The sequence below is a fragment of the Trichosurus vulpecula genome, chromosome 3 (genome assembly GCF_011100635.1).
Source record: "Trichosurus vulpecula isolate mTriVul1 chromosome 3, mTriVul1.pri, whole genome shotgun sequence".
NCBI lineage: Eukaryota > Metazoa > Chordata > Mammalia > Diprotodontia > Phalangeridae > Trichosurus > Trichosurus vulpecula.
In genome coordinates this window covers 399,874,589-399,898,974 of record NC_050575.1, presented here as the reverse complement: position 1 = coordinate 399,898,974, position 24,386 = coordinate 399,874,589, and the positions used below count along the sequence as shown (strand labels likewise).

At 44.2% G+C, this 24,386-nt stretch overlaps 1 protein-coding gene across 1 annotated transcript in view; it reads left to right on the top strand.

Moving 5' to 3' along the window:
• The window catches only part of CCDC113 (coiled-coil domain containing 113), a 31,656-nt gene extending 7,702 nt beyond the window's left edge, over positions 1–23,954 (top strand). Inside the window, exons 2-9 of the mRNA XM_036752571.1 lie at positions 8,992–9,115; positions 9,649–9,810; positions 12,838–12,993; positions 13,874–13,954; positions 14,990–15,145; positions 20,036–20,143; positions 21,882–22,037; positions 23,868–23,954. Coding sequence (XP_036608466.1) covers positions 8,992–9,115; positions 9,649–9,810; positions 12,838–12,993; positions 13,874–13,954; positions 14,990–15,145; positions 20,036–20,143; positions 21,882–22,037; positions 23,868–23,948 — 1,024 coding nt within the window. The 3' untranslated portion in view covers positions 23,949–23,954. The remainder of the gene's footprint in view (positions 1–8,991; positions 9,116–9,648; positions 9,811–12,837; positions 12,994–13,873; positions 13,955–14,989; positions 15,146–20,035; positions 20,144–21,881; positions 22,038–23,867) is intronic.
• The last annotated feature ends 432 nt before the right edge of the window (positions 23,955–24,386 follow it).

Here is a 24,386-nt window from a genome sequence, read left to right as displayed (position 1 = left end):
TTAGTTTTCAACATTCACTTCCATAAGTTTTTAACTTTCTTTCCATCCCTTCCTTCCCCCCTTCCCAAGATGGCATGCAATCCGATATAGGCTCTACGTATACATTCTTATTAAACATATTTTCACATTAGTCATGTCGTATAGAAGATTTAGAACGAATGGGAGGAACCATGATAAAGTAAAAACAAAAACAAAAAAGAAAATAGTTTGCTTCGGTCTGTATTGAGACTCCATAGTTCTTTTTTCTGGATGTGGATGGCATTTTCCATGGTGAGTCTTTTGGAGTTGTCTTAGATCCTTGCATTGCTGAGAAGAGCTAAGTCTGTCAAAGTCAGTCATCGCACTGTGCGGCTGTCACTGTGTATTTCCTCATCTGTTCTTGAGGGTTAGGGTCAGAGTGGACAGCTTCAACCTTTCCTTTCATCTCTGTGATCTTAAACCTTTGACACGTCTAATTGTTTCTAAAGTTCGGAGTGCTGTGTTTTCAGATTAAGAAGCTATATGAAAATATAAAGGGTAGCATGTGCAGTTCTTTACATTTATAATCACACACCAGATATTTATATGCATGGCATTGTGCCAAGCAGTGTGAGGTTATAGAAATGAAGAAAGAATGGTTCCTGCCATTGGGGAACTTAAAATGACTGGGGGGTGGGGGAGCTCAGACACATACAGGCAGAAGGTGATGGGCCCTTTGCATGATGCTGTCTCCCATTAATAGGATGCCGAAAACTCTGCACAATGCTTTCTTCACCCTCACCTTTGGAGGCAGGCAGTACGAGCATCAGCCCCATTTAAGGGAACTGGAGGGGTCAGTGGCATACAAATATTGCTGGGTGAAATGATTTGCCCAGGCTCTCGTGCCAGCGTTAGAGCTGGGACTCAAACCTAGCTCTCCTGGTTCTGGGTCCGAAGAGAAGCCGTGTGTGGTGGTATCATAAGCACAGGGTCAGGGTTGAAGAGAGACTTGGATTGTAGACCCTGCTTTCTCATGTAATGCCTTGCAGCTAGTGTGACTTCTGCTGGCAAATCACGTTCCCTCCAGGCCTGAATTTCCCATTCCTGATCTGTAAAATGGGGTAATATTTGCCTACCTAACATAGTTGTGTGAATCAAAGGTAATCCTGCGTGTGAAACTACCTTGAAATAGTGATAATCTATAAAAATGCATCTTATTATTAATAGAAGAATGGTGGAAAGGGCTGTAGGAGCGCAGAGGAGGGAAAGCTTCCTTCTGGAAGAAGAGACCATGGAAAATATTCTGGAGGATGTGGCATTGGAGCTGGAATTGGAGAAGTTCAAAGGGCACAGGCCCCTCACCGTACCCCTCAAAGAGTAAAAAATCACCAAGGGGAAGGAAAATGGTGAAAGATCCACATAAGCAAAGGAAAATCAACCAAAGTAGGAAATAAAGTGATGGGCAAGAGCCTAAAGTAATTAATGTAATAGAGGCATCCACAGATGGGATACCCGGAGAGGTGTTTTGGAATGGCTGTGTAACTCTTGTGTGGTTCAGTGACACCTCATTGATGTGGCTATTCCCTACTTCTAGAGATGCAGGTTACAGACCATCCATGCCTTTTTAGCCTGGACAGCTCTCATCTGATGAATGTCACTGTATAAATTCGTGCATAAGAGGATCTTCCAGCAGCCTGTGGGACTTTGATGCCTCCTTTTAATGCAGAGGTGACCCTGGGTTCTTGAAGGCTATGCCAACGGCACAAGCTCCATCAGGTTCTACCATATTGGAAAGGCTTCAAGGACCAGCCAAGTTACCTATGGAGAGATTCATTGCCAGCAAGTTGGTCATTTGTTGATTAATTTTTTTTGATCATGGCAACCCAGCTCATGGGTCAAATGACACATCAAAAAAAATTAACTAAGACAACACTGGTAAAAAAAATGACAAGCACACATAAAACAAGAAAGTAATAAATTATAAGGGGAATGGAAATGAGGAAAAAATAAGTTAGATCCAAGGAAATTGTTTTAGAAAAAAAAATTCTAAGTCCACAAAAATAAGCAACAATTTGCAAATAGAAAGAAACCACAGCATCCCAAAAGGGAAGAGTGCAAGGTTCTACTCTCTCAGACACATCAAATCAACACTGTAATTGCCAACTTCAAGAAGACAATAAGCCAAGGAACATCAATCAGAGATTACAGTGGATTTGTTGGTTATGATGAGACAATCAAAACTAGAATAAAACAAAATGTGGAAGCATAGGCTGTAAACTTATCTGCCCAACAAGATAGAATATCTTGCCCTGACAAGCCTCAGCATTGAATTGCCCCCGCTATCTGCAGCCTTTGCTTTTACACGCATGTATCTGATGAATGAAGCCAAAGAAAATCATGAAACTGCTGAATGACCGGATCGGCTATCAATTTATGTTACATAAGCTCAAGCTGGTCCTCACTGCAGCAAGGCAGTCCTTTCATACCTTCCTAGTGACTCACTGTCACACTCACCACAGTCGGTTTTTTCCCCCAAACTTTTTCATACCTCCTGGCTGCCCTCTTTTTCAGCTCCCTGGTGAAATTCTTGCCTCTTATATTTCACTGAAAAAAAAATGAGGCCATTCACTGAGAGTTCCCTCTTCTCCCCTCCTGTTTATCTCACATCACACTTCCTCCTCCTTCCATTCTCTCTCACCTGGGCCCTTCTCCTTGCCAAGGCAGAACTCCTCATTGGGGTCACAGGTGACCCCATTCCATCCTGTCTTCTCCAGCAGATTGCCCTCTCTATCATCCCCACTCTCATCTTTTTTTTTTCCACATGCACCAAAATGTTTATAGCATCACTTTTTTGTGGTATCAAAGAATTGGAAACAAAGTAAATATACATTGATTGGGAAATGGCTCAATAGATTGTGATGAATGTATTGAAATAATACTATATTGTAAAAAAATAGAGAACATGCAAAGATTTGCATAAACTGATACAAATAGAGCTAGGAAAACAATACACATAGCAACTACAACAATGTGAGTGGAAAGAATAATTACCACAACATGACTAAAAACGAATACTGTGTCTTCTTTTCCCACTAAATAAATCCATTAAACAGATGTATATACATGCCTTTAAGTGATACTAAATTGTGAATTGCTAGTTTCCTTAGTTTGAAACATAGAAGCTACTACTTCATTCTTGTTTTTAATTTTTTAATTTTTAGTTTACAACATTCAGTTTCACAGGTTTTTGGGTTCCAAATTTTCTTTCCCTCCCTCTCCTCCCCGCTCCCCTCCAAGACGGCATGTAATTCGTTATAAGTTCTACATTTACCTTCTCACTGAACTTATTTACATAATAGACCAGTTGTAAGGAAGAATTATAATCAATGGAATGAATCCTGAGAGAGGAGAAATAAAACCAAAAAAGAAGAGAATAAAACATAGCAAATAGTTTGCCTCAATCTGCATTCAGACTCTGTAATTCTTCCTCTGGATGTGCATAGCTTTTTCCATCATGAGTCTTTTGGAGCTGTCTCTGAACCTTGTATTGATGAGAGGAGGCAAGTCTGTCAAAGTTAGTCTTTACAGATATTCTGTCTCTGTAATCATGTATAATGACCTCCTGGTTCTGCGCCCCTCTCTCAGCATCAGTTCATATATGTCTTTCCCAGTTGTAATGAAGTCCATCTGCTCCTCATTTCTTATTGCACAATGGTATTCCATTACATTCATATACCACATTTTGTTTAGCCATTCCCCAATTGGTGGGCATCCTCTTGATTTCCAATTCTTTGCCAACACAAAGAGAGCTGCTATAAATGTTTTTGTACATATGAGTCCATTTCCCACTTGTGTGATCTCTTTGGGATACAGCCCTAGAAGTGATATTGCTGGGTCAAAGGGTATGCACATTTTTATAGCCCTTTGGGCATAATTCCAAATTGCTCTCCAGAATGGCTGGATCAGTTCACAACTCCACCAACAATGTAACAATGTTCCAATTTTCCCACATCCTCTCCAGCACTTATCATTTCCTTGTTTTGTCATGTTAGCCAATCTGACAGAAGAGATGTGGTACCTAAGAGTTGTTTTGATTTGCATTTCTCTAATCAATAGTGATTTCGAGCAGTGTTTCATATGACTATAGATATCTTTAATTTCTTCCTCTGAAAACTGCCTGTTCATATCCTTTGACCATTTCTCAACTGGGGAATGACTTGTATTCCTATAAATTTGGTTCAGTTCCCTGTAATATTTTAGAGATGAGGCCTTTATCAGAGACACAGGTTATAAAGATTTTTTTCCCCAATTTTCTGCTTCCCTCTTAATATTTATTTATACAAAAACTTTTCAATTTAACATAGTCAAAATTATCCATTTTGTATTTCGTAATGCTTACTATCTCTTGTTGGGTCATGAATTCTTCCTTTTCCTATAAATCTGGCAGGTAAACTATTCCTTGCTCTCCCAAATTGCTTGTAGTATCAGCCTTTATTCCTAAATCATGAGCTCATTTTGACCTTATTTTTGTATACGGTTAAGATATTGGTCTATGCCCGGTTTCTGTCATACTATTTTCCATTTTTCCCAGCAGTTTTTGTGAAATAGTGAATATTTTTTATTTAATATTTTAGTTTTCAACATTGATTTCCACAAGATTTTGAGTTACAAATTTTCTCCCCATTTCTACCCTTCTCCCTTTCCAAGATGGCATTTATTCTGATTGCCTTGTTCCCCAATCAGCCCTCCCCTCTTTCACCCCATCCCCCCATTCCACTTTCCCCTAACTTTCTTGTAGGGTAGGATAGATTTCTATGCCCCATTCCCTATATATCTTGTTTCCCAGCTGCATCTGCTTTTAAAACTTTGAGTTCCAAATTCTCTCCCCTCTTCCCTTCCCACCCACCCTCCCTAGGAAGGCAAGCAATTCAACATAGATCACACATGTATCACTATGCATCATGTATCACAGTGCTCATGTTGTGAAAGCCTAACTATATTTCCTTCCATCCTATCCAGTCCCCCTTTATTCAATTTTCTCCCTTGACTTGTCCCTTTTGATTACCTCCTCCCCCATCTGCCCTCCCTTCTGTCATCCCCCCTTTTTTATCCCCTTTCCCTTACTTTCCTGTGGAGTAAGATACCCAATTGAGTGTGTATGTTATTCCTTCCTCAAGTTGAATCTGATGAGAGTAAGATTCTCTCATTCCCCCTCACCTGCCACCTCTTCTCTTCCAACAGAACTGCTTTTTCTTGCCACTTTTATGTGAGATAATTTACCCCATTCTATCTCTCCCTTTCTCCCTCTCTCAATATATTCCTCTCACCCCTTAAATTTATTTCATTTTTTTAGATATCATCCCTTCATATTCAACTCATCCTGTGCCCTCTGTCTATATTTCCTTCAACTCCCCTAACACTGAGAAAGTTCTCCTGAATTACACACATCATCTTTCCACATAGGAATGTAAGCATAACAGTTCAACTTTAGTAAGTCCCTTATGATTTCTCTTTCATATTTACCTTTTCATGCTTCTTTTGATTCTTGTATTTGAAAGTCAAATTTTCTATTCAGCTCTGGTCTTTTCATTGAGAAAGCTTAAAAGTCCTCTATTTTATTGAAAGTCCATATTTTGCCTTGGAGCACAATACTCAGTTTTTCTGGGTGGTGATTCTTGGTTTTAATCCTAGCTCCTTTGACCTCCGGAATATCATATTCCAAGCCCTTCGATCCCTGAATGTAGAAGCTGCTAGAACTTGTGATATTCTGATTGTGTTTCCACAATATTCAAATTGTTTCAGACTTTTCTGATATGTTAGTTTTGCTCAATAGTTATTCTTTAAGGGATGGATTTCTGAGAAGATAATGGAGAAGGGGAAGGAATACATTAGGGAATGTAAGTGTGGTAAAACAAGGTATCAAAAATAGTTTTTTTAAAAAGTCACTGGTAACCTTGGAAAGGTTATTACAATAAAGTGATGGGACTGGAAGCCAGATCTCAGGGGATTAAACATTAAATGGATGGTAGAAAATTGAGACAGTTAGCTAGTATAGATTATTCTTTCTAGAAATTTATCCCATAAAGGAAGGAGAGATATATGAGGATAGTATAAGGTATGGCAGGGTAAAAGAAAAAGTGTTTTTAGGCAGAGGTGAAGGGACTGAAAATTAGGGAAAGGGAAGGATTGGTGGAGTAAGGCCCCACAAGAGACATGTATATGAGTTGGGAGGTTGAGATTAAGGATGGAAATGGAACAGGTCAGCCTTGGCAAGTCGGAAAGAGTACTTCTTCTCTTTTAGAATGGAGAGAAGGAGGAAATAGTTCAAGTTTTGAGGTAGGCAGGGTGGGAGATAATGGGCAGCCACAGTCTTAGGGTAACAAGGCATACACAGAGCTGTTCTGCCTGCTTCTGGCGAATCATGAGTGCTGTCTCAGAACTGGAAGGCTTGAATGCTTTGGGGATGGTGAGGCAGTTCCTAAAGATCTATAGCTCCTCCTGCTTCTCAGTGAATAAAGGGATTGTTTCAACATCCCCAAAGTGCCAGAGTCCTTTAATACTGAGTCAACACCCATGGTTGACCAGAAGCAGACAGAAGAACTGATTATGCCCTATTATATCCATAAAGTAAGCTGTGTGGTTCTCTGCCAAGAATGGCAAGTGGGAATAGAGCTGAAGCCTTGAGGAGAGAGAGAAGGTTTAGAAGAGCAGCTGTGGGGGAGTGTGATAGGAAATAATATAAGGATTGCCACACAGCAGTGCAGCAGCAAGGACCCAACTGAGGTTAGAAAACATGAATTTGAAGGGGATGCAGGAAACACAGTTTCAAGACTTATTCCAGTAGTACTTGGCAACTGTGAGCTAGGGGTGATATCACCTAGAAGTGGGGATTAGTAGGTGATGGAAAATGAAAGGACAAGAGAGTAAAGGATTTAAGGGTGGAGGACAGAGGCTTTTTGAAATGTTTTACTGCAGCAGGGGTTTTTAGCTTTCTTTTGTATTATGGATCCTTGTGGCAGTCTGGTGAAACCTGTAGACTCCTTATCAGAATAATGTTTTTAAATAATTGAAGGAGATGCTAAGTTTCATTTACAGGTCAGTGAAAACATAAAAATGTAATTTTTTTCTTATCCAAGTTGACAAACCCCCTAAAATCTGTCCCAGGACCCCATGTTAAGAATCCCTGGACTGTAGGGTCAAGACCATGAAAGGCAGGAAGTGAAGCTAGAACAGAAAGAACAAGGTGGAATGTACAGTCCAGATCACAATTTAGGTACCCTGGCAAAGTTATGTGATGTTGAAGAAAGAAGAGTTGAGTTTCTATTTTTAGTGTATGATTCCTTCTGGGGCTACTCCAACTTTCATTCAGACTTGAGGGTTGGGTCCCCAGGTTCTGGGGATAACCCTGTGGGTTTGTACTTTTAACACTGTTGCTCATGAGCCCCTATTGGTAAGTTTCCCATTAACAATCAGCCAGTAGACACAACTAACTCTTAGTAAAGGTATTTACTAAAATGGCATAGCAAGTAAATGTAGTAAGTAGTACTAATAGTAAGTAGTAAGTAAATGGCATTGTAAGGAACAGTAGCTACAAAACATCCCTCCATAAACCTGGGCACATTCGTCCTCATGCAGTACCATTGGAAGAGTAGGCTCAAACTTAGGGGGCAGTAGTAGTGAGGTACATGATGTTTAGGATATGTATATGGTGAAAGCATCTTACCACTGTTGGTACTATTGGAGGGTCCGGAAGTCCCTTCCGTCTTTGTAGACTCCTCATTCACTTCCTTTTTGGTGCATTGTCTCTGCTGGATGGGTTGCTTAGCTGGGTTTATAGGATCTTCTTTCTTTATAGCTAGCATTCTTCTCTGTTCCCAGGGATTCTGTTCTATGAAGCTGCTTCTTCTTTCTCATGAGACGACCTCCCTTTATATGTTTTTATCTGGAGCATGCTCTCTGCCATTTTATGGATTAAGTGTCTCCTGCCTGTCAAGTGGCTCCACTTCAAAGCAATGCATTTGTGAGAGAAGAGAGAAACTCTGTCCTCCTAAAGAATGATTCCCTTTTATGGGTCCCATTCCTCTCCCACTTCTGCCTCTTGGCTTGGAACTCCCACTAACTGAGCTGCTGCCTGTAGGGATTTAAGGCTATCAAAAGGGGATTTAATTTTTTGCTTGTCCAGATGAAGTTATTCCCTTTAATTCTACCAGAGAAAGGTCACATCACAAATGGATCAGGATATCTTTTAACACCTTGTTAACAGCACTTTGTGATTAGATTCTGGGTCTTCTGAGCTAGGGGGAGGCTGTCAAATGTCAATTCCCCTACACTATTCCTAAAATTCCACAGTGGGAGAAAAATCTAGTGATTTGCCCTGTTTTTTTTCTGGCTCCTAGTTTGGGAACTCTTTTGAGGGTGGGGCAGGTGGGGTAGGGGTGGGGTAGATTTCTTCTTTTTTATCTTGGTATCCCCCTCCACACTTAACAGAGCTGCTCTGCACCCAGCATGGGCCTTACAAATGTCTTTGCCACTGAAGTAACAAATTCTACTGTCTCTAACAAGGCAATAGTAGAAATACCCCTAATACTGGCATAAGCTTATGTCTTTGCCCTTGAGAAGGTTAGAAAGCCATCATTCAGGCAGGAACGTGATGAATATCGTTTGTCATCTCAAACTTTTTAAGAACCATCTGTTGCAAACTTGCTTCTGTTTATAATGAATTTCCAGTAGATTATTCCATCTGTTGGGTGCTGGAAATAAAATAACTGAGAAAAAACACATAAACCAGGGGAAATGTCTGAAGGTTGTGCTAAGTGTGTAATTGCAAAAATGTAGTAGTTGGGTAGACTTACATTTGACATAGTGGAAATTTCAAGGTGAAACCTGTAGTCTTATCTTAGTAATAAGCCATAGTTTGACTGCCAGCCTCTGAATTTTGTGGCTCTTTAAGTAAGCTAGACACTGAACACCGTCCTTTTTGGCTCAAGAGTAAGTGAACAGCAAGATTTATTCAGTCATCCACCATTTTTGCAGCTACGGAAACTCTTCTCTCAAAGTCGAAACTGAGATGTTTGAAAAATATTACAATAAGCTGGAGCCTCGAGATCAGCGCTTCCCACGCATGTCAGATTTTAAAATAGCAACGGACTTTACACAGGTACTTACTGTAGTGAGAGACATTGGTACCCTTTCATTCCTATGTTTAGATACAATCCCCTCTCTGCTTAGTAGCTCACCACCTCCTCCAAGAAGCTGCCTTGTCTTTTTCTCCCCGCTCTGACTTTCATGTCTCCCTTCCTTTGCTTTCCCAATCGGTGTGAAAGAGTCCTTTCCGTAGGAGAGAGCCTTCCTCAACATGTATGTCCCGCTTCTCACTGTTACCATGAATACATGGATGGTGGGAAGGAAGGACACTAGAAGAGGTTGTAACTGCATTACCTTTGAAGCCTCAGAGCCTGGAGCTTAGGGTTGGTCCAGACAGAGCTTCGTGGCCTTTTTCTTTTTCTGAACTTTTCTTAGGAGAACGCCAAGGTAGTGTTTTCCATCGCACTTCTCTTACCTCTTCGGCTGGGTTGGAGTTCCCATTTTGGGTCCTCCTCTTGGGAGGCTCCAGGATCCAGCTGCTCATTTATTTATCCGCTCCTCTGACTGCTTACTGCTTGATGATGTCATGACTTTCTTACCTAACAGTTTCGGGGCAGGCGGAAATCCAAATCCCGGGTGACCACAGATCATCTGATAGTCCTCACAGTGGATCAGAAATGCGACCTGGCCCTGCGGGAGCTAGAAGACATCAAAGAGGAAATGAGGCAACTGAGGGCAAATTCTGAGCGGGAACTTCAGCGGCACGAGGTACCACCTTCCCCAGAATAGTCAGTACACTTCACTTCTGCATCATTGCTAATTAACTAATCAATTAGCTGACAAATGCAGATGTTTATTAGGCACCCATTAGTTAATCAATAAGCATTTATTAAGCACCTGCTGTATGCTGTGCTAAGCTCCTGGGCTGTAAAGAAAGGCAGCCAGCAGTCTTTGGCTTCTAGAAGCTTGTAGCCTAAGGTGGGAGACAACATGCAAACAACTCTGTACGTACAAGATGTCTACTGAGTGAATGAGAGATTGTGTAGGGGGAAGGCCCTGGCAAGGAGGGCCGGAGAGGGACCAGGAAAGGCCTCCAGCACAAGATGGAATCTGAATTGAGTCTGGAAGGAGGCCAGGAGGCTGAGCAGTGGAGGGAGAGAATTCCACATTATGAGATCAGGGCTCTGGGGGGAACCAGAGCCAGTTGTTCAGCAAACACTCACCAAGTAATCTCTGCCTTCAAAAAACGTATGGCCTGGTTGGAGAGACCAGACTAACCCACATGAAACAATCATGAACAATGCAATACAGTTTATAATTAAATGGTAAAGTGTGTGATACAGACATTGGAGCTTAGGGAAGAGCAGAATCCATGAGGGCCAGGGTGGTCAGGGAAGGCATCCCAGAGGAGGGAGACTGGAGCCCTGGCCTGAAGAAGTAGCATTTGGCCAGTCGGAGGGGACAGAAGCACATTCACTCCAGGCAAGGAGAAGCACAAATGAAGGGACTGTGTGGTGTGTTCCTGGGACAGTGAAGAGACTGGCCTACTTAAGGAGAGCATATTGGGGAGCTGGGGTGGGAGGAATAAATTTAGATAGGGAGGCTGGGGCCAGGTTATGGTGGGCAGAGAGTCCAGCCTGCACACAACAGAACAGAAGAAATCTCTTGAAGTTTGAGTGGAGGAGAGACCAAACAAAAGCACCAGTTAACAAAGGTGTCCAGGGGTGGGGAGTCTGCAGCCTTGAGGCCAGATGTGGCCTTTTAGGTCCTTGAGTGCGGCCTTTGTATTGAGACCAAGTTTGACAGAACAATCCTTTTATTAAGGGGATTTGTTCTGTGAAGAGGGCCGCATGCACTCAAATGATGTAGATGCAGATGCATCAAATGAAGGGCAGGTCTGAGGGACAGAGGCTAGAATCAGAAAGGAAGTTTTTGGAAGGATTTAGGGCAGAAGTTGAGGGAAGAGGAGAGATGAACCAGAAAAATTTAAAGGAAGAATTGCCAGGATTCAGTGACTTAAAAGATCCCAAAGGAGAGAGGGCTGGGTCAAAATAAATTCAAGGTGACTGGGAGAATGGTGATGCTTTTGGGAGGCGGCATCCTTGGAGTGTAGGGAGCAGGATGGGGAAGTCATCCTTGGGCTCTGGAAGGCAGCGCTCAAGAAGGTGGTTTGTTAAAGACTTTCTGAGAACGACCTTGGGTACTCCTGAACAGTGACCTCTCACCACCTGCCCTCTCTGTGAAGTTGTCTCTTTGGTTTCTTCAGCTGCCCTGGAGACATAGGTCTACTATGTGGGGTTCTCATGAGGGTTACTGCTAGCAAGCCACTTCCTTGGAGAGCTCCTTCATCTTCACCTATTGCAGGATCCTGGTGAATAAGGAATCCTAGACTGTCAAGTGCCAATCATCTGATTTTATTCCTAACTCATCCTCTCTTTTAGGAGATTCTGCTCCTAAACATTAATTCCCTGTCAATAGAAATAGCTATGACTAATCAAATGGGACGGGGTCTGCAAAAAATCAAGATTGTGAACAGTGTACTAGCAAGGTTCATGAGATACCTGTTTTAGAGGCTGCTTTGACTTCAGTAAACTTGCATTATAAACGTATAGAAATATATAATACTAGCTAACGATAGCTAATGCTTATATATGCTACTTTTGGCTTGTAAAACACTTTACAAATATGATCTCATTTGATCTTCACAACAGCCCTGGGAGTTGGGTGCTATGATTCCCATTTTACTGAGGTCAGCAGAGGTTAGGTGACCTGGTCTGAGATTGGATTTGAACTCGGGTCTTCCTGATTTTGCCTCTTAGCTGCCTGTCTTTGTCTCAACCTTGAAAGACCATCATATAGGCTGATACCACTCACTATTATTTCCCACAGAACGTTAAGCTTACAAAAAATTCACTGTGACTTAGAACATTTACATGGACTCCGTTTTTCTTCACTTAGGCCGGCTCCCCTTCCCCACCCTCTCCATCTGTCCTACTCTTCACCTGTTGTCCTTTGTATCATGTAGTTAAGAGACCCTCGAGTTTACCTTGAGTCAGTACTCCCCCTGCAAGCACAGGCTTTTCCAAAAGGAGAAGCTGAGAACTACATTCTTCAGTTTCTTTTAGGCCAGCTGCACAGTTTGTACCACTTTCTATCTCAGTGCTTTTAGGCTCTCCATGATTTCTTCAGTATTCGGGGCATGTGCTTATTTTTATGGCAGAGCTGAAATGCTGCCACGGTAGAGCCAGTGTGGAGGACGTGCCTCAAAGGGCTGTGCTCATCTTCCTTCATCCCCTCCAGAATACAAGGGGGAGATGCCCCAGTCCTGTTTCTTAACAAGAACTCCATTATGATGACCACCAGGGCAAGGTCCAGGTTATTTGGGGGAAGCTCCCACAAGGAGAAAGGTCTGGGGAAATTCTTCTGCCAGGGGATTTGACATGTACTTTGTAGATAAATTCAAGATGCTTTGAAGAATCTAGACTGCTGACAATTGGGGATACTAGAGAAGGCTTTGTCTGACAAGCAGTACTTAAGTTGACACGTGAAGGGAGTAGAGTGTCTTACACATAGTAGGCAATTCATGGTTGGTTTTTTTTTTTTTAACTTTAAGTGAGTTACTGATTCTCGGGGTAGAGGCTAGGGGAGTAGACAGCTTGGGTGGTGCGCTAAGGTCAGGGAGCAGCTGGCCAGCCCCTCTCAGGGGCACACAGAGCCTGCACCCATGAAGGGAAGCGATGTGCCCGATGCCATGCTGAACCTCAGACCTCTTTGCTCTGGCTTGACTTTCTCTAGGCTATCATAGAAGAGGCTGAAATCCGATGGGCTGACATTAAAAAGGCTGTGCAGGACTTTGAGAAGGAGATTATAAATACGATATCTCACAAGCGTGGTAGTGCCGTGGCCACTCAGAGGGTGCTGAAGTACGTGGAGGACAGGAATGTTCGCAGGGTGAGCTCGATGGGGCCCTTGGGGGGTGGGAGGGAGGAGTGTGCACAGCAGTTGCAAGGACAGTGGCACCTGTGGCACCGTGACCTCAGCTAGACATGTACACGTCTGACATAATGACCACCAAACATTATACGGACCACAGCACGTCCAGGACTCCATTTTAGAGAGGAAAAAACTGAGACTTAGCGAAGCGGTGTGATCTGCTCCAGCCCCAGAGCTGAGACTGAAACCTAGCTCTTCCACCTCCAAGACCCAGGGCTCTTCCCATTGCACAACTCCAACCGGTTTATACTTCATAAATCTAAATTATTATTCATGTAATACCTCTGATCCAGCAATGTGGCTTTTATTTCCTTAAAGATATGAGACCTTTTTATTTTTTTGAGAAAGGTAGGTAGATTTTGAATTTTTAGCCTAAAAACCACATGGGGTATGGACAGGCAAAGTATCTGCTCTTTCTGCTTTCTTCTCTTCCTTACCCCATTTTCAGTTGACACTGGGGAAATTTATCTTCAACTTTGAAGGCCACAGGGAATAGAGAGCTTTTTGTGTACTGTCTGTAGCTAATGGATTCCTAGAATGTTAAAAGGGGGACCTGGGAAACCTGGTTTAGGAAGGCTGATGGGAAGGGTCTGAAGAACCAGAGTCCTTTTGCTCCAAAGACTCTCAAGAGGTTCAACAATCCAGCCCCTTGCTAGAATTAAGGCAGGACTGTCTTCTGTGCAGTGGAACCTAAAAATGAGTTTGGCCAAAAGTATGACTGTAACCATGTGGATAGAATGACCTGTGTCTCAAAATAAAGGGGTTTGAGTTCAGGGTTTGTGTGAGGAGAAGGGAAAGGGGAAAGAAGGAGAAACATACCTTTTTTTTGTTTTTAAAGGATGCTTTGAGGGATAAATTACGTTTGAAAAACCTTTCTCTCAAAGTCCAGAAGAAAAAACTTCTGATGCAGTTGAAACAGGTATGTAATGGGAGTACGTAGCAGTGTCTTAGATATGATTTTTTTGTTTCTGTGGGCATCTGAATGGACTGAGAAATGTGTCCTAGGAGAGCAGGGGGTTGGCATATTGAGGTGTTAGGCATAAAAATGATGTGTTTATGCATATATATGTGTATGTATATATGTATACACACACAAATGTATTGATTACTCAAAGTCTGTGGCCTTGGGGCATTGCTTTCCCACCAGGGGCTCCTATCCTGGCCTTAGGCAGACTGGGCTCAGTCCTGGGGGCACTTGCCCCAAAGGGAGGGTTCAGGGGTTTTTGTGCTCTCTGTCTCAAAATGCCCCCATTTGGAGTTATTCCAGGAAAACTTCCTTAAACATAGTCTCGCCAAAAAAGATCAGAGAGGCCTGTCTAGAAAAGTTACTCAAATGTATGAGGCTATTTATTTCTTCCACCACACACACACACACAATGCATTAAATACAAAAGACTCTTAAGTATGGATGGACAAATATCTAAAACATGAAACAGTAACCTGTCACTCCTCTTTTAGCCTCCTGGAGGGCAGGAAAGACTCCCAGGAGCATGGGGAGGCTGCTGAATAGGCAGGTCATTGGGCAGCTCCCTCCAGGTTCTTATTGTCTGGCCAGCCAGGGATGTGTGGGAGAGCCTCCCATCACTAGTCCTCCCTTCTGAGAAGTGCCTTTCACTGGGTCTCAGTGACTGGCCATTCCGAGCTCACTAGCCAGCTGCCGAGGACTAGCAGGCTCCACCTTAGGACCAACATTCTGCCATCCGGGCAGCTGCTGGGGCCTTGAGAGCCAGTCTGAGACTCACCTGATTTTATTTTAAATGAGGTTTTTCCATCACAGTAAATTTTAGGAACCACCTTTCCTGAGCTTTCAAGGATAGAAATATCTGCACCAAATGTATTTCCAAGATTACTTATATTCACCAAGAAAACATTGGTAATTTAATTCACCAAATTGTGGGTAATGGAAGTCACCACCGGCATGATCACTAGCTGTTTCCTTTTTTCTGAGTTGTAGAAGGAAGAGGTTGGGGAGGCGCTCCATGATGTGGATTTTCAGCAGCTGAAGATCGAGAATATTCAGTTTTTGGAGAATATTGATCAGCGGAATCGAGAACTGATACAGCTCAAGCTTACAGCAGGAAACGCTCTCCATTTTCTCAATTTATACAAAGTAAGAGTGGCAGGAATTTATGCCGTGGCACACCTGGCCCACTTTGGTTACCAGCAGCGTCTTAGATTAATTAGTACTAGTAGAGTCATCTGGTGGAAAGATCCTTTAATCTCTCATCCAGGGATCCAGCTGGGTCTTTGTTTGGGCACCACATGCTAGCTGAATGGAATAGGATGAGCTGCTTAATCTCTTTGAGACTCAGTTTCCTCACCTGTTAAATGGAGATAATTATTCCTGCTCTGTCTCCCTCATAGGGCTGTTGTGAGGAATAAATGAGGTCATGTGTGCGAAATCCCTTTGAAACCAGCAAAGTGTAATGGAGACAGCCCAGACGATGGCATCTCGAACATTATTCTTGTTCGTAGCTGCCTGGTTTTCCATTATTCTTCATTACGAGACATCCCAAAATTCACTTAACCTTCCTTACTGATCTGTGGAGCAGGAGGAAAAGAACCACCTTCCATGTGTATGTTGTGTAACCAGAAGCTAGAGCTTCAAGTCATGGAAGCATCATCTTCTGCAAATAGTGTGGAGAGATGTTTGTCCTTTCCCAAATATGGTGTCCTTCTGTTAATTGACATCAGTAACACCATCCTTGAAGACAGTGGATATTGGGGAGGGGGGAGAGAGAGAGAGAGAGAGAGAGAGAGAGAGAGAGAGAGAGAGAGAGAGAGAGAGAGGCGGGGGGGGGGGAGGGAGAGAGAGAGAGAGGAGACCCTCAAATTCTGAATTCAAATTCAAATTCTATGGATTCACCCATGTAACACAGACAGCTTCAGAGGCCTAAACATGTTTAGCTGCACTTGTGATCTCTCCAGTCCCACAGTGTTTCCAGAGTCTTTGTCCTGGAATTTAAGCATCATGGTGTCCAAGCAACCATGAGACTGTAGCTATTGGTAGAAAGTGAAGGAAGCAATGACTGAGGACTAGCCATAGTACCCCAGGGCCCCTCTGCATGGGATTGTTTGGGGGTCTCCTGAGGCAACTGAAGGTAACCTCAAGATGGCCAGAAAGAGAGAAAAGGAAAGACCACAAATACAGGATGGCAGGAGAAGATTTAGAAACAAACCACTGCCCCAGCCAATGTTAATTGTCTCTGCTGTTCATGATCCATACGTCTGGTGGGGCTGATCTTCCACATTTACTTGATTGCCTTGTGTTCAGAGAGTAGTAACCAACCTAGAGAGAGGGCATGGCCCTCTGACCATGTGGTGAGACCACACAGATGCCCGTCTCGTCTCCTTGCCTGAGCCCTGGGCCTGCACAGTCCTGTGAACCTGGGCTGAGGGTTTAGGGAGCCCGGCTCCTGGGTTCTAAGGTGGTTTCATTCAGCTCCTGATATTATTATCATTATCATTATCATTATTATTATTAATTATTGTTACTGAAGGATACTTCAGTGACGACATCTTCTAAGTTGTGTGACCCCCTTTGACTTTTACAAAGGCTGATAACAGGTATTCCTCTGTCTGATCCAAAGTCTTTTCTCAAAACCAGGACTGGGATCCATGGCCTCCAGAGAGAGACAAAATATTCCTTTTAGCCACAGAAAAGGAAACACTCTGCCTGGGCTTGCTTTTCTGCTATATTCTCTGGTCTATTTTTAGCCAGAATAGCTCTTTCCCACATTCGTAGAAGGTCAGAGCTGGAACGGAATCCATACCACCTCATTTTTACAAATGAGGACGGTGAAGCTCAGAGAGGGAAAGGAATTTGCCAAAGGCACGTAGCTGGAACTTGAACCCAAGGCTCCGAAATGATCCCAAATATTGGCTGTCCTACAAAAATATTTGATTTTGAGTTCTAAAGCACTGACAGGCAACACGGCTTGGTGGATGGAGAGCTAGTTTCTAGGCAGCCAGACCTGCATTCAAAGCCTGATCCAATGGCCTGGTGACCCTGTGCAGCCCACCTCGCCAGCTTGTGAAGACTAGTCAGTTACTGAGCAAATGCCCATCTGCATTCATCAAGGGAGTCTCCTTCAACTCCCAGTGCCAGTGAAATCACATATCTAGTCCTGTTTTCCCAAAATAGTCCTGTAGAATTTTATTAATTCAGACCAGGCTCAGAGACTGCATATGAATTAGTAAAAAAAATCCAAAACTGAATTGAAGAGTATTTTAAAAAAAATATACTTTGTTACTTTACAGGCTATAATCATGCTCACCCTAACAAAACAATGACAAAGGGAGGGATTTGTTTTTAACAGACATGTGAAAGTTGATTTGTGATCAGTTAATCAGTTACGTATAAATATTTCTTTTTTTTTTTCTTTAACGGGTGCACTTTTATTTAAACTGGTCTTAAGTCAGTGTACAGATAACGCTCCTTCCCTCCCCCAAGTTCTGGTACCAATCTCAAAAAACTTGCAGGGAGATTGTAGAGTCTTCATTCACACTTATGTTGGGGGCAGGGAGGGAATTTAGGGGGTCGTTCATTATGGCTGACAATTTAAAAGGAACAAGTAGTAAGGTGGAAGATAAAATTTTTTTTAAAGGATTACATAATTTACATGTCAAGCAATACTAGTACCTTCCCCCCTTCCTCCTCCCCATCTGGATTTTTGTTACTTAACTCCTTTGCTCTAGGACAGCCTTCACAGAGGCTTATAACTCTGTAACAATGCATTATACAATATTTGGAATGACTATTAAAACAAACGTACAATCAGAGTCCTGAAGACGCACTGTAGAACTTTGGGGATGTTTGCCTTCAACATACTTAGACTGCCCATTACCTTCACCATTCCAGTTTTTAAATCCTGAGTCAGGTGCCAAAAAACAAAACGAAACAAAAACAAATAAAGCTATGCCAATCTCATCTCTTTTTTTGGGCTATTATCATGTCACACCCTTTGACAAGAAAAAAATAAAAAAACCACAAACAGTCCATTTAGAAGCATTTGCGGTGGACAGTGGAGGGCCCAGATTCACCATACTCCTGCTTGCTGATCCACATGTGCTGGAAGGTGGAAAGAGAGGCCAAGATGGAGCCTCAAATCCAGACAGAGTATTTGCGCTCAGGTCGGGCAATGATTTTGATTTTCATTGTGCTGGGAGCTAGGGCTGTAATCTCCTGCATCCTGTCAGCAATGCCTGGGTACATGGTGGTACCACCAGATAATACTGTATTGGCCTACAAATGCTTACGGACGTCAACATCACACTTCATGATTGAGTTGAAGGTAGCTTCGCGGATTCCACAGGATTCCATACCTAAGAAAGACGGTTAGAAGAGGGCTTCGGGGCATCAGAACCTGCCAGTGGTGATAACCTGACCATCAGGGAGCTCATAGCTCTTTTCCAGGGAGGAGCTAGATGCAGCAGTGGCCTTCTCCTGCTCAAAGTCTAGGGCAATGTAACGCAGCTTCTCCTTGATGTCATGCACGATTTCCATCTCAGCTGTGGTCTCTTGGTCAGGATCTTCATGAGGTAGTCTGTCACATCATGGCCAGCCAGATCCAGACGGAGGATAGCATGGGGAAGGGCATAACCTGCATAGATGGGCACAGTGTGGGTCACACCATCACCAGAGTCCGTCACAATACCAGTGCTATGACCAGAGGCATACAGGGACAGCACAGCCGGGATGGCAATGTACATGGCTAGGGTGTTGAAGGTCTCAAACATAATCTGAATCATCTTTTCTCTGTTGGCTTTGGGGTTCAGGGGGGCTTCTGTGGGCAGCACAGGGTGCTCTTCAGGGGCCACACGGAGCTCATTGTAGAAAGTATGATGCCAGATCTTCTCCATATCATCCCAGTTGGTGACAATACCATGTTCAGTGGGGTTACTTCAGGGTCAGAATACCTCTCTTGCTCTGGGCCTCATCCCCCACATAGCTGTCTTTCTGGCCCATACCCAGCACCACACCCTGATGTCTGGGGTGCCCAACAATGGAAGGGAAGATGGCCCAAGGGGCATTGTCTCCTGCAAAGCCAGCTTTGCACATCCCAGAGCCATTGTCAACCAAGAGAGCAGCAGTATCGTCATCCATGGTGAACTTTGAAGTGGCAAGTTTAAACCTCTAAGAGAGAGGAGGTGGTGCCGCACCTGGGGGCAGGGGGGAGGCAAGTGCATGCTGGGTGGAAGAGCTCACAGCATGAATGAGTATTTCTCCAATGCTTAAATGCCCTGTTGTCCCAAAAGGTGAGGAGAGAATAAGCTTCATACGGCACTCGCTACATGCCAGGCACCATGCTGAATGCTTTGCAGAGATTATCTTACTGGACCCTTGCAACAACCCTGGGAGGTGGACGCTATTTGAGGACACTGAAGTGGGCAAAGATTAAGTGACTTGCCCAGGATCACACAGCTAGTTAATGAGTAAGGCTGGACTTGGACTCGGCTCCTCCGGACTCCAGGCTGGTGCTCTGTAGTGCTCCCTAGCCTTCCCTGTTGGTTGAAGCATTTTGTTTATACTATTAGTTTTCCTAGGACATCCTTTTTCTGTAGTGCAAAGGGAAATTTTAGCCCAGTCTACACCTGAACTCTCCCAAATTCCATGTCAGCAGAATCTGAATTAAGGAAGTTTATGTTTTATGCGAAAGTTTTTATGTTGTATTTGTATGAAGTTTTTATGTTTTATTTATATAAAGTTTTTATGTTTTACAGGAGGCAAGTAATGGCATTTCGAGGTCTTTGGTCACTTTGCATGCTTGGGTTCAGAGGAGGCTGGGCATCTGTCTGGCACATGATATCAGGACGTGCCTCTCTGTAGGGAACACCTCTCTCCTTCTGTTAGCCCAGGCTGACCTTGGGGCTGGGGCCCCCCTCACTGTCTGGAAGGCCCTGGAGTAGGGAAGATCCCTTCCAATGAGACCTTCCCTCTCCTCCGAAGTTCAGGGAGATGGTCTTTGCTCACTGGCTTTGGTGCACTGTCCTATTTCAGGGCAAGCTTCAGCGAGTGACAGAAACAACCACCCATGTGGAAAAAGAGATTGCCCTGAGGAAGGAGATCCTGGAGAAAATTGAAAAGGAAACCACGCAAGCAGAAGAGGTAAGACAGTGGCTTAGATGCTGTATGTCTCAATTCTCCTGAGAGTGGTGGAATGTGCTGCAGAGTCCCCAGATTGGGAGCTGGAGGGTCTTCGGTTCGAGTCCAGCTCATCCTCCCATCACCTCTGTGAACTCGGGCAAGTTGCACTCAATTGTCTGGGCCTCATTTTCCTCATAAGTAAAATGAGGTTGAACTAAGTGATTTCTGAGTCTCCTTCCAGCTTTAAGCCTATGATCTAAAAATGTTTTGTCTAGATTATGAAGGGAAGCATAGATCATCAGTAGTTAAAATGGCCTCTAGGTATAACACAGAATCACACTTTTTTATAGTTGGATTTCAGCAGCCATCAAGTCCAACCCATCCTTGGAAGAGTTCCCACTACAGCCTGCCCCACAAGCGGCTGTCCACTCTGTGTCTCAGAAGGCCTCTAATGAGGGGACATACACCCTCTTCCTCCCCCCAGCGGCAGCCCATTCTCCTGGTAGACAGCCATAATCATTAGAAAGTATTCCCTGATATTGACCTAAAATCTGCCTTCAGAACTTCCCACCCATGGTCCCTGGTTCTGCTGTTTGAGTCTAAAAGTCTAATCCTCATTCACCTCCTAATCCTTCCTGTGTTTGAAGACAGGTCCTAAGCCCCCTTTCCTCCAAGCTAAGCCTTCTGAGTTCCTTCAGCCAGTCTTCTGTGACATGATGTGGAGATTTGTCACCATGCTGGCTGCCCTCCTCTGGCCTCCCTTTCTTAACCAGTGCCTAGAACTGAGCCCACTAATCTAGATGCGTCCTTACCAGTGCAGACCGAGCCCGGCAGACATCTGGCTTCTTTAGTCCTGGGAGCTGTGGCTGTCTTCCTGCAGCTGAGGTTTTCATTACTTGTTTGGCCACCATATTGATGACACCACTGGCCGGCTTTGGAGCCCACTGAAACCTCCCAGTCTTTTCCAAACAAAAGGCCATCTAACTTTGCCTCAAGTGTATTATACCGATGAGGTCAGTTTTTGAGCCCTTTGCATTTATTAAATTTCCTCCTGTAAGATTCAATCAGATTTCCAACCTGTCAATAACTTTTTGGATCCTGACTCTCTCCTCTAGCATTTTAGCTATAGGCAATTTTGTGTCATCACAAGGGGATTAGCAGGCCCACTGTGTCTTTAATCAAGTAATTGATAAAGATATTAAACACTGACCCTCTGGAGCACTCTCCTGGAGGCCTCCTGCTTAGCTGATGCCGGGCCACTGACCACTGAACTCTGGGGCCAGCTCATTCTCATCATGTGTAGCCCATATCCTTCCATCCTTTCTACAAGAATCACATGGGGTGCTGTGCCAAGTATTTTGCTAAATTCTCCGTAAACTCTACGGAGAGCCAGCCCTACCTCCACCTCCCTGTTTAGAAACCCTGCCAAAAAAAGGAAACACACCAGGTCTGGCAGTACTGGTTCTCGAGGAGGACTTGTGTTTGTCAGGAATGCACCCTGCTTCCCTTTCTAGATGGTCACTAATCATCCCCTACCATTTGTTCTAGAATTTGGCCAAGAATTCAAGTCAAACTCACCGGTCTACAGGTTGCAGATTCTATTTTCCCTTTTTTGAAAACAGACAACAGAAGATTAAAAAGTATTTCAGTACTGCAGGGAACATGCTGTATTCCAGGGCAGTGCTCGTGCCAGCGGCAGCTACCGGAGCAACAGCAGCTGCAGCTCTGGGTTTCTCTTGTATCTCCCTTCCTGCCTCAGGACCGAGCCAAAGCAGAAACTTTGAACAAGAAGTTGAGGAAGCGGCTGGCGACTTACAAAGTGCCCCCCGTCATGATGTACGTCCACGAGAAGGTGGCCAACTATGAGCTGGAAAAGAGCATTAAGACGTGGGAGAGGAAGGTGGAGATTGCCGAGGTAAGACCAGATGACCTTTCACCTGCACCTGTCTAAAGCACAGGTCCCATCAGGTCACTTCCTCCAGGGGCTCCCTGTTACCTCTAGGGTCAAATACAGATTGCTCTAAAGCCTCTTCACGTCCAGTCTTATTATACATTGCTCCTGTTCATGGACCCTAGAGACCAGTCAGAGGGACCTCTTTCCTGTTACATACACACACACACACACACACACACACACATGCACACACATGCACATTTGTACGCATGTACATGTGTGTGCACACACATATATGCACACACATATACATGCACACACACACACACACATCTCCTTGTTCTGTGCCCAAGGCTGGCCTCTCCATCCTCTCTTCAGCCTCTAAGAATCTCTAGTTCCCTTCCTTGCTCAGCTCAGGCCCCTCCTCCGGCATGAGACCTTTTCTGACTTTCCTCATTGCCAGTACCCCTCCTCCCAGCCCCCCAGCATTGCCTGGTATTGGTTTGGTATCAGTTTTGTACATGTATAATTAGCTATGTACTTGTCTCCCTGGATAGAACAGAAGGTTTTTGAAGGCAGGGCGCATTTCAGTGTGTCTGCATTCCCAGCACCTAGCACAGAGCCTGGGGCACAGTAGGTGCTTAATAAATGATTAACTGGGCTGCCAAGGAAAGACACCACTAGACTCCTTGATTTTTTTCTGGGAAGAGAGAGGTCTTTGGCTGCGCTCTCCGGATGGTGAGATCTTTCACCCTAGGGCCAGCCCGGCAGAGAAGGGGGAGGTTTTTGCCCTCTCACTATTGACAGCGATGGGGGCATTTCAGACTCCCAGAAGGGCTCTATAGCGAGGATATTTTAAGTGGCTTTTTGTTTTCATGAAATGTAGAACACCTGTCAGTCTAAATGTTTCCCTTTGCAAGCCTAATGTATCCAGGGGTTTCTGCTTCATACGTGAAGGTCCAGTTTCAGCAAGGGGTCATTGCTTTTTTTAAACGACATTCAGCACGTGCCTTCATGCATTTGGATGCCGACTCCAGTTCTTTTTTTCTTTAGGCTCCCCCCCTTCCTTACCCCACTTCTTCACCCCCAAGATTTTTAGTACAAAACAGATGTGTTGTTAAACGCAGTAGTAATCTGTGCTCTTTATGAGTTGAAGAGAAATTAATACAGTGGAACCAATGTGCTCTTGCTAAAGAGAATGAGAAGAGCCTGGTGATATCTGTGAGTAGAGGCGGATTTCTGCAGGATGAAAGGTCACCGCAGCATCTGCAGAGTGCCTTGGATGCGGTGGCCACGAGAGCACGGGGCTGGGAGGGGCAGGCTGGCTGTACTTCAGGACCCCAGCACCAGAGTGAGCAGGCCTCCCCATCCTCCCTGGGAGGGCACTGGCTCTGCTCACCTGGACGGAGCAGAAGTGGCCAGAGGCTGGGGCTTCTCCTCCTGCTCTTTCAGAGAGTTTCCTTCCAGCCAAGTGGCACTCGTGGGGGATGGCACTCATAGCTGTCTCATTTCCCGTCACTCATAAGGGCAAATCTCTGGCAGAATTTTCTACGAGCAAAAGACATTCTGTCAAAGAGATCCCATAAAGCTGTTATAAAAAGCCTGGAAGAGGGAGCAGGGATAGACCCAGGCTTGACTCCCTGCCCGGCCTGGCCTGGCTCTCTCTCCTCCCTCTGGGAGCATGAGCAGGTGCCTTTTGGGCCTCAGTTTCCTCCTCTGGAAAAATGAGGAGCATGTGCCAGGTGGCCTCTGAAGTGAGGTCAAGCTCCCAAATCTGCCACTCTAATAAACATGCTGAACATTCATGGAAGCACAGTTTTGCCCTAATGCTTGATTGTCTTTTCCCCCCAGATGTCTCTAAAAAGCTACCGAAAGGCTTGGAATAGAGTAAAGATGACCAGTAACCTACTGGAGACAAGTGTCGTGCTGTGAAGTGGCCCGTGAGAAACTTGACCTAAATAATCAAGAAAATGCAGAGATTGATATGGATAGTTCTGTGATCAAAAAACCAAACTATTAAAAGTAACAAATCCCCTTTTAGTAATAAAGTCTTTTAAATGTTACATTGGTTCCGATGGCTGGAAGGCAGGCCCATGCTTTCTGTCTCTCCTCCGGACTGGTACAGACTGTGCTTGTGTCTCCAAAAAAGAAACATTCCATTTGCATTGATCCTGGGACCACTTAATACTAAAAGAGCCTCAGGGGACTATGGGTCACAGACATTGGTTAGCCGAAATTTAGTTCCCAAGTGCAAACCCCTGCCCCGAAGTAGGTAACTCTGAGTGACCAGGGAGAAAGGAGATTTTGGGCACAGTGTATGCAGAGCACCTTTCCTGTGCCTGGAGCACCGGGAGGCAGCTATCAAAAAAG